General features: G+C 43.8%; 1 protein-coding gene across 1 annotated transcript in view; it reads left to right on the forward strand.

The window, feature by feature from the left end:
• Window positions 1-15,381, forward strand: part of LOC131930272 (zinc finger FYVE domain-containing protein 26) — a gene marked incomplete at both ends in the record, with an annotated part of 32,591 nt that extends 17,210 nt beyond the window's left edge. The window contains 8 exons of the mRNA XM_059286686.1: window positions 1,123-1,284; window positions 1,361-1,526; window positions 9,561-9,659; window positions 9,918-9,977; window positions 10,433-10,579; window positions 11,350-11,547; window positions 14,161-14,277; window positions 15,251-15,381. Of these exons, the coding sequence (XP_059142669.1) occupies window positions 1,123-1,284; window positions 1,361-1,526; window positions 9,561-9,659; window positions 9,918-9,977; window positions 10,433-10,579; window positions 11,350-11,547; window positions 14,161-14,277; window positions 15,251-15,381 (1,080 nt within the window). The remainder of the gene's footprint in view (window positions 1-1,122; window positions 1,285-1,360; window positions 1,527-9,560; window positions 9,660-9,917; window positions 9,978-10,432; window positions 10,580-11,349; window positions 11,548-14,160; window positions 14,278-15,250) is intronic.
• Between the last annotated feature and the right edge of the window lie 532 nt (window positions 15,382-15,913).

Raw genomic sequence — 15,913 nt, forward strand, 5'->3', positions numbered from 1 at the left:
GGGGAGGTGACAGCTGGTCAGTGGGGAGGTGACAGCTTGTCAGTGGGGAGGTGACAGCTGGTCAGTGGGGAGGTGACAGCTGGTCAGTGGGGAGGTGACAGCTGGTCAGTGGGGAGGTGACAGCTGGTCAGTGGGGAGGTGACAGCTGGTCAGTGGGGAGGTGACAGCTGGTCAGTGGGGAGGTGACAGCTGGTCAGTGGGGAGGTGACAGCTGGTCAGTGGGGAGGTGACAGCTGGTCAGTGGGGAGGAGACAGACAGCTGGTCAGTGGGGAGGTGACAGACAGCTGGTCAGTGGGGAGGTGACAGCTGGTCAGTGGGGAGCTGACAGACAACTGTTCAGTGGGGAGGTGACAGACAGCTGGTCAGTGGGGAGGTGACAGCTGGTCAGTGGGGAGCTGACAGACAACTGGTCAGTGGGGAGGTGACAGCTGGTCAGTGGGGAGGTGACAGCTGGTCAGTGGGGAGCTGACAGACAGCTGGTCAGTGGGGAGGTGACAGCTGGTCAGTGGGGAGGTGACAGACAGCTGGTCAGTGGGGAGGTGACAGCTGGTCAGTGGGGAGCTGACAGACAGCTGGTCAGTGGGGAGGTGACAGACAGCTGGTCAGTGGGGAGGTGACAGACAGCTGGTCAGTAGGGAGGTGACAGACAGCTGGTCAGTGGGGAGGTGACAGACAGCTGGTCAGTGGGGAGGTGACAGACAGCTGGTCAGTGGGGAGGTGACAGACAGCTGGTCAGTGGAGAGCTGACAGCTGGTCAGTGGGGAGCTGACAGACAGCTGGTCAGTGGGGAGGTGACAGACAACTGGTCAGTGGGGAGGTGACAGACAACTGGTCAGTGGGGAGGTGACAGACAACTGGTCAGTGGGGAGGTGACAGCTGGTCAGTGGGGAGGTGACAGCTGGTCAGTGGGGAGGTGACAGACAGCTGGTCAGTGGGGAGGTGACAGCTGGTCAGTGGGGAGGTGACAGCTGGTCAGTGGTGAGGTGACAGCTGGTCAGTGGGGAGGTGACAGACAGCTGGTCAGTGGGGAGGTGACAGACAGCTGGTTATTGGGGAGGTGACAGCTGGTCAGTTGGGAGGTGACAGCTGGTCAGTGTGAAGTTTGTCCATTCTTATTTCAGTGTAATGAAGCAGCTGCTGTTCCATGCAAAGTTAGATTTCAATTACAACATTGGCCAGTGCGACATGTATCTGGCTCGGCTAGACCTGCTCAAGACTATGGTGGAGGCTAACTATCAAGATCTACCAACTCTGAGGGAGCTGACCAAGCAAGACACTGTCAGGTCAGTTGACAGGTGAACACAGTTTGATGCATGTGTGCACGGCATTGTTTATATGTGTCCATCAATCTGTTTGTAGGAGGTTACGAGATAAACTTCTAGCAGATGAACGTCTGGCACTGGCTATGGATGTCTCCACAAAATGTGGGATAGACCCCACAGGGGTCTGGTCAGCAATGGGCTTCGCTTGTTTAAGTCTGGGAGATTTCCAGGGAGCTCGGGAGAAATTTGGTCACTGCCTGAAGGTCAGTTTTCTGTTTGTGAAACCTTGTGTCAGATTTGGTCAGTTTTCTGTTTGTGTCAGATTTGGTCAGTTTTCTGTTTGTGTCAGATTTGGTCATTTTTCTGTTTGTGGAACCATTGTGTGAAACCTTGTGTCAGATTTGGTCAGTTTTCTGTTTGTGGAACCTTGTGTCAGATTTGGTCAGTTTTCTGTTTGTGGAACCTTGTGTCAGATTTGGTCAGTTTTCTGTTTGTGGAACCTTGTGTCAGATTTGGTCAGTTTTCTGTTTGTGGAACCTTGTGTCAGATTTGGTCATTTTTCTGTTTGTGGAACCTTGTGTCAGATTTGGTCATTTTTCTGTTTGTGGAACCTTGTGTCAGATTTGGTCAGTTTTCTGTTTGTGGAACCTTGTGTCAGATTTGGTCATTTTTCTGTTTGTGGAACCTTGTGTCAGATTTGGTCATTTTTCTGTTTGTGGAACCTTGTGTCAGATTTGGTCAGTTTTCTGTTTGTGGAACCTTGTGTCAGATTTGGTCAGTTTTCTGTATGTGGAACCTTGTGTCAGATTTGGTCAGTTTTCTGTTTGTGGAACCTTGTGTCAGATTTGGTCAGTTTTCTGTTTGTGTCAGATTTGGTCAGTTTTCTGTTTGTGGAACCTTGTGTCAGATTTGGTCAGTTTTCTGTTTGTGGAACCTTGTGTCAGATTTGGTCAGTTTTCTGTTTGTGTCAGATTTGGTCAGTTTTCTGTTTGTGGAACCTTGTGTCAGATTTGGTCAGTTTTCTGTTTGTGGAACCTTGTGTCAGATTTGGTCAGTTTTCTGTTTGTGGAACCTTGTGTCAGATTTGGTCAGTTTTCTGTTTGTGGAACCTTGTGTCAGATTTTGTCAGTTTTCTGTTTGTGGAACCTTGTGTCAGATTTGGTCAGTTTTCTGTATGTGGAACCTTGTGTCAGATTTGGTCAGTTTTCTGTTTGTGGAACCTTGTGTCAGATTTGGTCAGTTTTCTGTTTGTGGAACCTTGTGTCAGATTTGGTCAGTTTTCTGTTTGTGGAACCTTGTGTCAGATTTGGTCAGTTTTCTGTTTGTGGAACCTTATGTCAGATTTGGTCAGTTTTCTGTTTGTGGAACCTTGTGTCAGATTTGGTCAGTTTTCTGTTTGTGAAACCTTGTGTCAGATTTGGTCATTTGTCTGTATGTGGAACCTTGTGTCAGATTTGGTCAGTTTTCTGTTTGTGGAACCTTGTGTCAGATTTGGTCAGTTTTCTGTTTGTGGAACCTTGTGTCAGATTTGGTCATTTTTCTGTTTGTGGAACCTTGTGTCAGATTTGGTCATTTTTCTGTTTGTGGAACCTTGTGTCAGATTTGGTCAGTTTTCTGTTTGTGGAACCTTGTGTCAGATTTGGTCAGTTTTCTGTATGTGGAACCTTGTGTCAGATTTGGTCAGTTTTCTGTTTGTGGAACCTTGTGTCAGATTTGGTCAGTTTTCTGTTTGTGTCAGATTTGGTCAGTTTTCTGTTTGTGGAACCTTGTGTCAGATTTGGTCAGTTTTCTGTTTGTGGAACCTTGTGTCAGATTTGGTCAGTTTTCTGTTTGTGTCAGATTTGGTCAGTTTTCTGTTTGTGGAACATTGTGTCAGATTTGGTCAGTTTTCTGTTTGTGGAACCTTGTGTCAGATTTGGTCAGTTTTCTGTTTGTGGAACCTTGTGTCAGATTTGGTCAGTTTTCTGTTTGTGGAACCTTGTGTCAGATTTGGTCAGTTTTCTGTATGTGGAACCTTGTGTCAGATTTGGTCAGTTTTCTGTTTGTGGAACCTTGTGTCAGATTTGGTCATTTTTCTGTTTGTGGAACCTTATGTCAGATTTGGTCAGTTTTCTGTTTGTGGAACCTTGTGTCAGATTTGGTCAGTTTTCTGTTTGTGGAACCTTGTGTCAGATTTGGTCAGTTTTCTGTTTGTGGAACCTTGTGTCAGATTTGGTCAGTTTTCTGTTTGTGGAACCTTGTGTCAGATTTGGTCAGTTTTCTGTATGTGGAACCTTGTGTCAGATTTGGTCAGTTTTCTGTTTGTGGAACCTTGTGTCAGATTTGGTCAGTTTTCTGTTTGTGTCAGATTTGGTCAGTTTTCTGTTTGTGAAACCTTGTGTGGAACCTTGTGTCAGATTTGGTCAGTTTTCTGTTTGTGGAACCTTGTGTCAGATTTGGTCAGTTTTCTGTTTGTGGAACCTTGTGTCAGATTTGGTCAGTTTTCTGTTTGTGGAACCTTGTGTCAGATTTGGTCAGTTTTCTGTTTGTGGAACCTTGTGTCAGATTTGGTCATTTTTCTGTTTGTGGAACCTTGTGTCAGATTTGGTCAGTTTTCTGTTTGTGGAACCTTGTGTCAGATTTGGTCAGTTTTCTGTATGTGAAACCTTGTGTCAGATTTGGTCAGTTTTCTGTTTGTGGAACCTTGTGTCAGATTTGGTCAGTTTTCTGTTTGTGAAACCTTGTGTCAGATTTGGTCAGTTTTCTGTTTGTGGAACCTTGTGTCAGATTTGGTCAGTTTTCTGTATGTGGAACCTTGTGTCAGATTTGGTCAGTTTTCTGTTTGTGGAACCTTGTGTCAGATTTGGTCATTTTTCTGTTTGTGTCAGATTTGGTCAGTTTTCTGTTTGTGTCAGATTTGGTCATTTTTCTGTTTGTGTCAGATTTGGTCAGTTTTCTGTTTGTGTCAGATTTGGTCAGTTTTCTGTTTGTGGAACCTTGTGTCAGATTTGGTCAGTTTTCTGTTTGTGGAACCTTGTGTCAGATTTGGTCAGTTTTCTGTTTGTGGAACCTTGTGTCAGATTTGGTCAGTTTTCTGTATGTGGAACCTTGTGTCAGATTTGGTCAGTTTTCTGTTTGTGAAACCTTGTGTCAGATTTGGTCATTTTTCTGTTTGTGTCAGATTTGGTCAGTTTTCTGTATGTGGAACCTTGTGTCAGATTTGGTCAGTTTTCTGTTTGTGTCAGATTTGGTCAGTTTTCTGTTTGTGAAACCTTGTGCCAGATTTGGTCAGTTTTCTGTTTGTGGAACCTTGTGTCAGATTTGGTCAGTTTTCTGTTTGTGAAACCTTGTGTCAGATTTGGTCAGTTTTCTGTTTGTGAAACCTTGTGTCAGATTTGGTCAGTTTTCTGTATGTGGAACCTTGTGTCAGATTTGGTCAGTTTTCTGTTTGTGTCAGATTTGGTCAGTTTTCTGTTTGTGAAACCTTGTGTGGAACCTTGTGTCAGATTTGGTCAGTTTTCTGTTTGTGACAGATTTGGTCAGTTTTCTGTTTGTGGAACCTTGTGTCAGATTTGGTCAGTTTTCTGTTTGTGGAACCTTGTGTCAGATTTGGTCAGTTTTCTGTTTGTGAAACCTTGTGTCAGATTTGGTCAGTTTTCTGTTTGTGGAACCTTGTGTCAGATTGGGTCATTTTTCTGTTTGTGTCAGATTTGGTCAGTTTTCTGTTTGTGGAACCTTGTGTCAGATTTGGTCAGTTTTCTGTTTGTGAAACCTTGTGTCAGATTTGGTCAGTTTTCTGTTTGTGGAACCTTGTGTCATATTTGGTCACTGCCTGAAGGTCAGTTTTCTGTTTGTGAAACCTTGTGTCAGATTTGGTCAGTTTTCTGTTTGTGGAACCTTGTGTCAGATTTGGTCAGTTTTCTGTTTGTGGAACCTTGTGTCAGATTTGGTCATTTTTCTGTTTGTGGAACCTTGTGTCAGATTTGGTCAGTTTTCTGTTTGTGGAACCTTGTGTCAGATTTGGTCACTGCCTGAAGGTCAGTTTTCTGTTTGTGAAACCTTGTGTCAGATTTGGTCAGTTTTCTGTTTGTGGAACCTTGTGTCAGATTTGGTCATTTTTCTGTTTGTGGAACCTTGTGTCAGATGTGGTCATTTTTCTGTTTGTGGAACCTTGTGTCAGATTTGGTCAGTTTTCTGTTTGTGGAACCTTGTGTCAGATTTGGTCACTGCCTGAAGGTCAGTTTTCTGTTTGTGAAACCTTGTGTCAGATTTGGTCAGTTTTCTGTTTGTGGAACCTTGTGTCAGATTTGGTCAGTTTTCTGTTTGTGGAACCTTGTGTCAGATTTGGTCATTTTTCTGTTTGTGGAACCTTGTGTCAGATTTGGTCATTTTTCTGTTTGTGGAACCTTGTGTCAGATTTGGTCAGTTTTCTGTTTGTGGAACCTTGTGTCAGATTTGGTCAGTTTTCTGTTTGTGGAACCTTGTGTCAGATTTGGTCAGTTTTCTGTTTGTGGAACCTTGTGTCAGATTTGGTCAGTTTTCTGTTTGTGGAACCTTGTGTCAGATTTGGTCAGTTTTCTGTTTGTGGAACCTTGTGTCATATTTGGTCAGTTTTCTGTTTGTGGAACCTTGTGTCAGATTTGGTCAGTTTTCTGTTTGTGGAACCTTGTGTCAGATTTGGTCAGTTTTCTGTTTGTGGAACCTTGTGTCAGATTTGGTCAGTTTTCTGTTTGTGGAACCTTGTGTCAGATTTGGTCAGTTTTCTGTTTGTGGAACCTTGTGTCAGATTTGGTCATTTTTCTGTTTGTGTCAGATTTGGTCAGTTTTCTGTTTGTGTCAGATTTGGTCATTTTTCTGTTTGTGTCAGATTTGGTCAGTTTTCTGTTTGTGTCAGATTTGGTCAGTTTTCTGTTTGTGGAACCTTGTGTCAGATTTGGTCAGTTTTCTGTTTGTGGAACCTTGTGTCAGATTTGGTCAGTTTTCTGTTTGTGGAACCTTGTGTCAGATTTGGTCAGTTTTCTGTTTGTGGAACCTTGTGTCAGATTTGGTCAGTTTTCTGTTTGTGGAACCTTGTGTCAGATTTGGTCAGTTTTCTGTTTGTGGAACCTTGTGTCAGATTTGGTCAGTTTTCTGTTTGTGAAACCTTGTGTCAGATTTGGTCAGTTTTCTGTTTGTGTCAGATTTGGTCAGTTTTCTGTTTGTGGAACCTTGTGTCAGATTTGGTCAGTTTTCTGTTTGTGGAACCTTGTGTCAGATTTGGTCAGTTTTCTGTTTGTGGAACCTTGTGTCAGATTTGGTCAGTTTTCTGTTTGTGGAACCTTGTGTCAGATTTGGTCAGTTTTCTGTTTGTGGAACCTTGTGTCAGATTTGGTCAGTTTTCTGTTTGTGGAACCTTGTGTCAGATTTGGTCAGTTTTCTGTTTGTGGAACCTTGTGTCAGATTTGGTCAGTTTTCTGTTTGTGGAACCTTGTGTCAGATTTGGTCAGTTTTCTGTTTGTGGAACCTTGTGTCAGATTTGGTCAGTTTTCTGTATGTGGAACCTTGTGTCAGATTTGGTCAGTTTTCTGTTTGTGGAACCTTGTGTCAGATTTGGTCAGTTTTCTGTTTGTGAAACCTTGTGTCAGATTTGGTCAGTTTTCTGTTTGTGGAACCTTGTGTCAGATTTGGTCAGTTTTCTGTATGTGGAACCTTGTGTCAGATTTGGTCAGTTTTCTGTTTGTGGAACCTTGTGTCAGATTTGGTCATTTTTCTGTTTGTGGAACCTTATGTCAGATTTGGTCAGTTTTCTGTTTGTGGAACCTTGTGTCAGATTTGGTCAGTTTTCTGTTTGTGGAACCTTGTGTCAGATTTGGTCAGTTTTCTGTTTGTGGAACCTTGTGTCAGATATGGTCAGTTTTCTGTTTGTGGAACCTTGTGTCAGATTTGGTCAGTTTTCTGTTTGTGGAACCTTGTGTCAGATTTGGTCAGTTTTCTGTATGTGGAACCTTGTGTCAGATTTGGTCAGTTTTCTGTTTGTGGAACCTTGTGTCAGATTTGGTCAGTTTTCTGTTTGTGAAACCTTGTGTCAGATTTGGTCATTTTTCTGTTTGTGTCAGATTTGGTCAGTTTTCTGTATGTGGAACCTTGTGTCAGATTTGGTCAGTTTTCTGTTTGTGTCAGATTTGGTCAGTTTTCTGTTTGTGAAACCTTGTGTCAGATTTGGTCAGTTTTCTGTTTGTGGAACCTTGTGTCAGATTTGGTCAGTTTTCTGTTTGTGAAACCTTGTGTCAGATTTGGTCAGTTTTCTGTTTGTGAAACCTTGTGTCAGATTTGGTCAGTTTTCTGTATGTGGAACCTTGTGTCAGATTTGGTCAGTTTTCTGTTTGTGTCAGATTTGGTCAGTTTTCTGTTTGTGAAACCTTGTGTGGAACCTTGTGTCAGATTTGGTCAGTTTTCTGTTTGTGTCAGATTTGGTCAGTTTTCTGTTTGTGGAACCTTGTGTCAGATTTGGTCAGTTTTCTGTTTGTGGAACCTTGTGTCAGATTTGGTCAGTTTTCTGTTTGTGAAACCTTGTGTCAGATTTGGTCAGTTTTCTGTTTGTGGAACCTTGTGTCAGATTTGGTCAGTTTTCTGTTTGTGGAACCTTGTGTCAGATTGGGTCATTTTTCTGTTTGTGTCAGATTTGGTCAGTTTTCTGTATGTGAAACCTTGTGTCAGATTTGGTCAGTTTTCTGTTTGTGGAACCTTGTGTCAGATTTGGTCAGTTTTCTGTTTGTGAAACCTTGTGTCAGATTTGGTCAGTTTTCTGTTTGTGGAACCTTGTGTCATATTTGGTCACTGCCTGAAGGTCAGTTTTCTGTTTGTGAAACCTTGTGTCAGATTTGGTCAGTTTTCTGTTTGTGGAACCTTGTGTCAGATTTGGTCAGTTTTCTGTTTGTGGAACCTTGTGTCAGATTTGGTCACTGCCTGAAGGTCAGTTTTCTGTTTGTGAAACCTTGTGTCAGATTTGGTCAGTTTTCTGTTTGTGGAACCTTGTGTCAGATTTGGTCATTTTTCTGTTTGTGGAACCTTGTGTCAGATGTGGTCATTTTTCTGTTTGTGGAACCTTGTGTCAGATTTGGTCAGTTTTCTGTTTGTGGAACCTTGTGTCAGATTTGGTCACTGCCTGAAGGTCAGTTTTCTGTTTGTGAAACCTTGTGTCAGATTTGGTCAGTTTTCTGTTTGTGGAACCTTGTGTCAGATTTGGTCAGTTTTCTGTTTGTGGAACCTTGTGTCAGATTTGGTCAGTTTTCTGTTTGTGGAACCTTGTGTCAGATTTGGTCAGTTTTCTGTTTGTGTCAGATTTGGTCAGTTTTCTGTTTGTGGAACCTTGTGTCAGATTTGGTCATTTTTCTGTTTGTGGAACCTTGTGTCAGATTTGGTCAGTTTTCTGTTTGTGGAACCTTGTGTCAGATTTGGTCAGTTTTCTGTTTGTGGAACCTTGTGTCAGATTTGGTCAGTTTTCTGTTTGTGGAACCTTGTGTCAGATTTGGTCAGTTTTCTGTTTGTGGAACCTTGTGTCAGATTTGGTCAGTTTTCTGTTTGTGGAACCTTGTGTCAGATTTGGTCAGTTTTCTGTTTGTGGAACCTTGTGTCAGATTTGGTCAGTTTTCTGTTTGTGGAACCTTGTGTCAGATTTGGTCAGTTTTCTGTTTGTGGAACCTTGTGTCAGATTTGGTCAGTTTTCTGTTTGTGGAACCTTGTGTCAGATTTGGTCAGTTTTCTGTTTGTGGAACCTTGTGTCAGATTTGGTCAGTTTTCTGTTTGTGGAACCTTGTGTCAGATTTGGTCATTTTTCTGTTTGTGTCAGATTTGGTCAGTTTTCTGTTTGTGTCAGATTTGGTCATTTTTCTGTTTGTGTCAGATTTGGTCAGTTTTCTGTTTGTGTCAGATTTGGTCAGTTTTCTGTTTGTGGAACCTTGTGTCAGATTTGGTCAGTTTTCTGTTTGTGGAACCTTGTGTCAGATTTGGTCAGTTTTCTGTTTGTGGAACCTTGTGTCAGATTTGGTCAGTTTTCTGTTTGTGGAACCTTGTGTCAGATTTGGTCAGTTTTCTGTTTGTGGAACCTTGTGTCAGATTTGGTCAGTTTTCTGTTTGTGGAACCTTGTGTCAGATTTGGTCATATTTCTGTTTGTGTCAGATTTGGTCAGTTTTCTGTTTGTGTCAGATTTGGTCAGTTTTCTGTTTGTGTCAGATTTGGTCAGTTTTCTGTTTGTGAAACCTTGTGTCAGACCTCCACTCTGCCCAGCTGATCTAGTGCAACCTTTCACCTTTAACCTTTAACCTTTAACTTTGTTCAGGTGCTGACTGACAGAAATAAGAGCTCCCCCAGCCAAAGCAGGTTGTTGACTGAGATACTGGAGCTAGTGGATACCCTGCCCAGTGATGGCATTACTGAGGTAAGCAGGTTGTTGACTGAGATACTGGAGCTAGTGGATACCCTGCCCAGTGATGGCATTACTGAGGTTTACTGCTTCCATCTAGTCTATAGAAAACTGTGTGCATTTATTCTGCTTGTTCTATTGTGTGTGCTTTTATTTACATTTTTATCTTTTGTTTTTAATTCATGTTTAGGTAGTGTATGATGTTTTATGCCTTTTTATGTCTACTTAATCTTGTGCGTATCCCCCACCCCACCCCATCTCACCCCATCTCAGGTCCAGAGACTGGTGAGCAACCCTGGCAGTATCTGCCACACCCACACTCTTCTGGTCCCTGTAAGTTTCCTTTCATGGTTCAAACAGTTGACCAATCAGATTCAAACAAACAATTGACCAATCAGATTCAAACAGTTGACCAATCAGATTCAAACAAACATTTGACCAATCACATTCAAACAAACATTTGACCAATCAGATTCAAACAGTTGACCAATCAGATTCAAACAGTTGACCAATCAGATTCAAACAGTTGACCAATCACATTCAAACAGTTGACCAATCAGATTCAAACAGTTGACCAAACAGATTCAAACAAACATTTGACCAATCAGATTCAAACAATTGACCAATCAGATTCAAATAGTTGACCAATCACATTCAAACAGTTGACCAATCAGATTCAAACAGTTGACCAAACAGATTCAAACAAACATTTGACCAATCAGATTCAAACAAACATTTGACCAATCAGATTCAAACAATTGACCAATCAGGTTTACACTGTTTATCAGGGTAAAGGAGATGAGAACAGAGCCGAGTCCGTCCCTTACAAGGAATGCCTTTATTACTTGAGAACTTATGGGAGCTATCTAGACCAGATCAGCTTCCTGCGACAACACAACTATTGGATGAAAGCTGCCCAGCTTGCTGCTGATCATGTAAGACCCAGATCATATACTATGATATACACCGATAGGGTCTACACCTTATATTGTATACAAGGGTGGAACTACCAGGCAGTTTAGGGGGTCCACAGCCGACCATCATTTTTTTTTAATAGTACAGCTTCTGTTTGATTCTTTTTATTCTACAGTCATTAGTGGGCCAAAGATTGTCACAAACATTTTTAATGAAATAAGTTACTTGCCATCATATTTTCTTTTCTTTTTCCTAATTTTTAAACCATTATTAAGGCTCAGTTCTCTATCTCCTACAATTAAACCAACGCTGTCACTAGCACAAGAATTTTAAAAAATCAAAGCCCATATTTTATGGTGCTACTTAGTAGCATTGGTTAGCATCATAAGGTTTTCTCATGCATGAGCTGGCCACATACAGTTGTACATGTGAAAAAAAAATTTGTCTTGTATGCATTGATCCAATGGCCATGAGAAAAAGCTGGGAACTTTTTGAGTCCCACAAAGGTTGCTCTATATGTCTAACAATCCCTTCAATATTTGAGTGATTTGGGGGGTCTGTGATTCTCATGAGGTCAACTCTATAGGGCCAGCTGACATGTTGGGAAACCTCGGACTGATATGTTGACCAGATGGAAAAATACACCATAAATCCATATGTACTTGGATAAATTAATACAATCACAGAGCCACTTCAAAATGTTGTTCATATTCCAATGAAAAAAGTGGCAATAAAAATGTCAAGTGATGTAAATGTTTATTGATTATTGTCCTCCCCCCCCCCCCCCCAGCACTGTTCGCCTGAAGTTTTCCTGACTGGACTTCTGATGCCAGCCATGTGCTCAGGGCAGCTAGGCAGACTGCTGGAGCAGATGTTGATGTTGGACCCAAGTCTGGACAAGTGGTCTCCCTACCTGACAGCCACATGCAAATATCTCTTGAAAGAAAAATACTTTTCTACCCTCTACCATGTCCAGCTTTTTATGAAGGTAATCTTAAACAGGGAGCCACTCCCAACTTACGGCCAAAATTTTTTGCTTTCTCGAATCAGGGAGCCATTTCGAAGTTGTTTCTTAAATGCCATTTCAGTCAGGTTGAAAAAATTTTGCTGAAAAAAAAATGCATAAAAAACGTTTTAATAACAAGCTTTTATGTAATCTATATACTACTAAAACTCGAGTTTGTTTACATGTTTGTATATTTTTTTGTTTGTTTGTCTGTTTGGTTACAGGAAAGAATCCGCACTATGTGTAGAGCTGTAAAATCGTATTTAAGTAGAGCACGTTCTTTTTGACCAAACTCACTTATTTAAAGACGTTAATTAATTTATTGATATATTCATTGGTAGATTAACCACTTTAATTATAGAAATTCAGAACAATGACGTCACATGATTTATTTACTTTTTATAACAATAATGGCAGCTTCCATCGAAGACTTTGGTGTCCATTCAAAAGTTTAACACATTGTAAAGCTAATTTTCTGTCAGCTATAGCTTTAATGATACGTCCATTTGCTATTTTTATTAGGTTAAAAAATGCTATTATCAATTTTCAACAGTTCTTCTAATCTAGATCTAGAGAACAGCATCGGACGAAAAGAAAGTCTATCCTAGATCTAAATTCTAGAATCTAGGTCAAACCAAAATTAATTAGTTAAAAATAAAAAAACATTATAAAATCATAATAAACTATTGAGTTTCTTTATAAAAGTATGTTAGTCCTTAAATATTTGGTATTAATCATTGCTTTTTAGCTTCAATGATGATCTAATTCGAGAATACATGGGATTTATAATTTATCTATCTAGGTACTAGATCTAGCTCTAAACTATTTCAGGCCTTAATTATTTTATATAAATCTTTGTTTGTTTAGCTATTGATGAATTGGTCAATTTGGGATAAAATTTAATTTGAAATAATACTAGGGCCTATTACCCTAAATGAAGTTTCTTACGCAAACTAATAGTAAAATATATCTGTAAATACATCTCTGACGGTTCTGCTGATGGCCCCACGGTTCTGCTGGTGGCCCCACGGTTCTGCTGATGGCCCCATGGTTCTGCTGGTGGCCCCATGGTTCTGCTGGTGGCCCCACGGTTCTGCTGATGGCCCCATGGTTCTGCTGGTGGCCCCATGGTTCTGCTGGTGGCCCCACGGTTCTGCTGGTGGCCCACAGATCTGTTGGCCCCATGGTTCTGCTGGTGGCCCCACGGTTCTGCTGGTGGCCCCATGGTTCTGCTGGTGGCCCCATGGTTCTGCTGGTGGCCCACAGATCTGTTGGCCCCATGGTTCTGCTGGTGGCCCCACGGTTCTGCTGGTGGCCCCATGGTTCTGCTGGTGGCCCACAGATCTGTTGGCCCCATGGTTCTGCTGGTGGCCCCATGGTTCTGCTGGTGGCCCCATGGTTCTGCTGGTGGCCCCATGGTTCTGCTGGTGGCCCACAGATCTGTTGGCCCCATGGTTCTGCTGGTGGCCCCATGGTTCTGCTGGTGGCCCCATGGTTCTGCTGGTGGCCCCATGGTTCTGCTGGTGGCCCCACGGTTCTGCTGGTGGCCCCATGGTTCTGCTGGTGGCCCCACGGTTCTGCTGGTGGCCCCATGGTTCTGCTGATGGCCCCACGGTTCTGCTGGTGGCCCCACGGTTCTGCTGGTGGCCCCACGGTTCTGCTGGTGGCCCACAGATCTGTTGGTCCCACGGTTCTGCTGGTGGCCCCACGGTTCTGCTGGTGGCCCCACGGTTCTGCTGGTGGCCCCATGGTTCTGCTGGTGGCCCCACGGTTCTGCTGGTGGCCCCATGGTTCTGCTGGTGGCCCCACGGTTCTGCTGGTGGCCCCATGGTTCTGCTGGTGGCCCCACAGATCTGTTGGCCCCATGGTTCTGCTGGTGGCCCCATGGTTCTGCTGGTGGCCCCATGGTTCTGCTGGTGGCCCCACGGTTCTGCTGGTGGCCCACAGATCTGTTGGCCCCACGGTTCTGCTGGTGGCCCCACGGTTCTGCTGGTGGCCCCACGGTTCTGCTGGTGGCCCCATGGTTCTGCTGGTGGCCCCACAGATCTGTTGGCCCCATGGTTCTGCTGGTGGCCCCATGGTTCTGCTGGTGGCCCCATGGTTCTGCTGGTGGCCCCACGGTTCTGCTGGTGGCCCACAGATCTGTTGGTCCCACGGTTCTGCTGGTGGCCCCACAGATCTGTTGGCCCCATGGTTCTGCTGGTGGCCCCATGGTTCTGCTGGTGGCCCCATGGTTCTGCTGGTGGCCCCATGGTTCTGCTGGTGGCCCACAGATCTGTTGGTCCCACGGTTCTGCTGGTGGCCCCATGGTTCTGCTGGTGGCCCCACGGTTCTGCTGGTGGCCCCATGGTTCTGCTGGTGGCCCCATGGTTCTGCTGGTGGCCCCACAGATCTGTTGGCCCCATGGTTCTGCTGGTGGCCCCACGGTTCTGCTGGTGGCCCCATGGTTCTGCTGGTGGCCCCATGGTTCTGCTGGTGGCCCACAGATCTGTTGGCCCCATGGTTCTGCTGGTGGCCCCACGGTTCTGCTGGTGGCCCACAGATCTGTTGGTCCCACGGTTCTGCATGTGGTAATGTGTGCAATATTTCTTGCAGGACTACATTAGAGCTGCCATGACGTGTATCAGTCACTTCTACCAGAGGGACGCCAGGAGTTACCTGGACCTCAGTGAACGGCTGCAATTTCTTCTGGTGGCCCAGCAACATCTGCAGGTAGGCCAACATTTGTGGCCACCTTTCCCAAGTGGCCAACATTTGTGGCCAACTTTTCCATGTGGCCAACATTTTTTGTAACCCAACACCTCGGGTTGGGATATTTTGACATGTAAAGAGGCAGGGATTAGGCATAACATTAGCAACCTACTCCATGGCATAAATTACAACTCTATTCAATGGCATAAGATTAGCAACCTACTCCATGGCATAAGATTAGCAACCTACTCCATGGCATAAGATTAGCAACCTACTCCATGGCATAAGATTAGCAACCTACTCCATGGCGTAAGAATAGCAACCTACTCCATAAAATAAAATTAGCAACCTACTCTATGGCATAAGATTAGCAACCTACTCCATAAAATAAAATTAGCAAACTACTCTATGGCATAAGGTTGGCAACCCTACTCTATATGACATGACACCAGTATGTTTGTGTGACATGACACCTGTATATTGACATGACACCAGTATGTTTGTGTGACATGACACCTGTATATTGACATGACATCAGTATGTTTGTGTGACATGACACCTGTATATTGACATGACACCAGTATGTTTGTGTGACATGACACCTGTATATTGACATGACACCAGTATGTTTGTGTGACATGACACCTGTATATTGACATGACACCAGTATGTTTGTGTGACATGACACCTGTATATTGACATGACACCAGTATGTTTGTGTGACATGACACCTGTATATTGACATGACACCAGTATGTTTGTGTGACATGACATCAGTATGTTTGTGTGACATGACACCTGTATATTGACATGACACCAGTATGTTTGTGTGACATGACACCTGTATATTGACATGACACCAGTATGTTTGTGTGACATGACACCAGTATGTTTGTGTGACATGACACCAGTATGTTTGTGTGACATGACACCTGTATAATGACATGACACCTGTATATTGACATGACACCTGTATATTGATATGACACCTCAGGCCTACCTGGATCCAGGGCAGTGGGGCAGTGTGCCACACCCTTTGACCCCTGTGACCCCACCTGCATCCAAGCGAGACAAAGCACCACCTGAAGCAGCCCGGATGACCTTGACCCCAGAACAAGTCAATAAGTAGGTCAATAGTTTGGTTCTGACACAGCTAACCACTGTGTTTCTTTTGTTTGACATCTTTTCTAGATCACTTGTGATTTCACTATTTAATCCCTGGGGGGGGGGGGGGGGGGGCAGTAGTGTAGCGAGGGGGGGGGGGACATATGTCCCCGGGTGCCGACCTTAGGGGGCGCCAAAATGGGTTGGAAAAATAAATTGAAAGGTTGAGGGGGTTGCAAATTGAAATCTGGAGGGGGGGTGCCAATCGAAATCTTGAGGGGGTGCAAATCGAAAAGTTTGTCCCCGGGCGCTGGGAAGGGTCGCTACGCCTCGGGGGGGGGGGGGCAAGGGAAGGGTCGCTACGCCTCTGGGGGGGGGGGGGGGGGCGAAGGTCAACATTGGCCAACACCCTGAAGAACCTACTGAAAGGAACTTAGGTGTTTGTGTATAAATATATACAATAGATGAAAGTTAAAAGTAGTTCCATCATGCTGACTATATTTGCTATAGTAATCTAAATGCCTGAACCACTTTCATTTCTATACAGTCATAC

The sequence above is a fragment of the Physella acuta genome, unplaced genomic scaffold (genome assembly GCF_028476545.2).
Source record: "Physella acuta isolate Inbredline_101_S28 unplaced genomic scaffold, ASM2847654v3 ptg001749l, whole genome shotgun sequence".
NCBI lineage: Eukaryota > Metazoa > Mollusca > Gastropoda > Physidae > Physella > Physella acuta.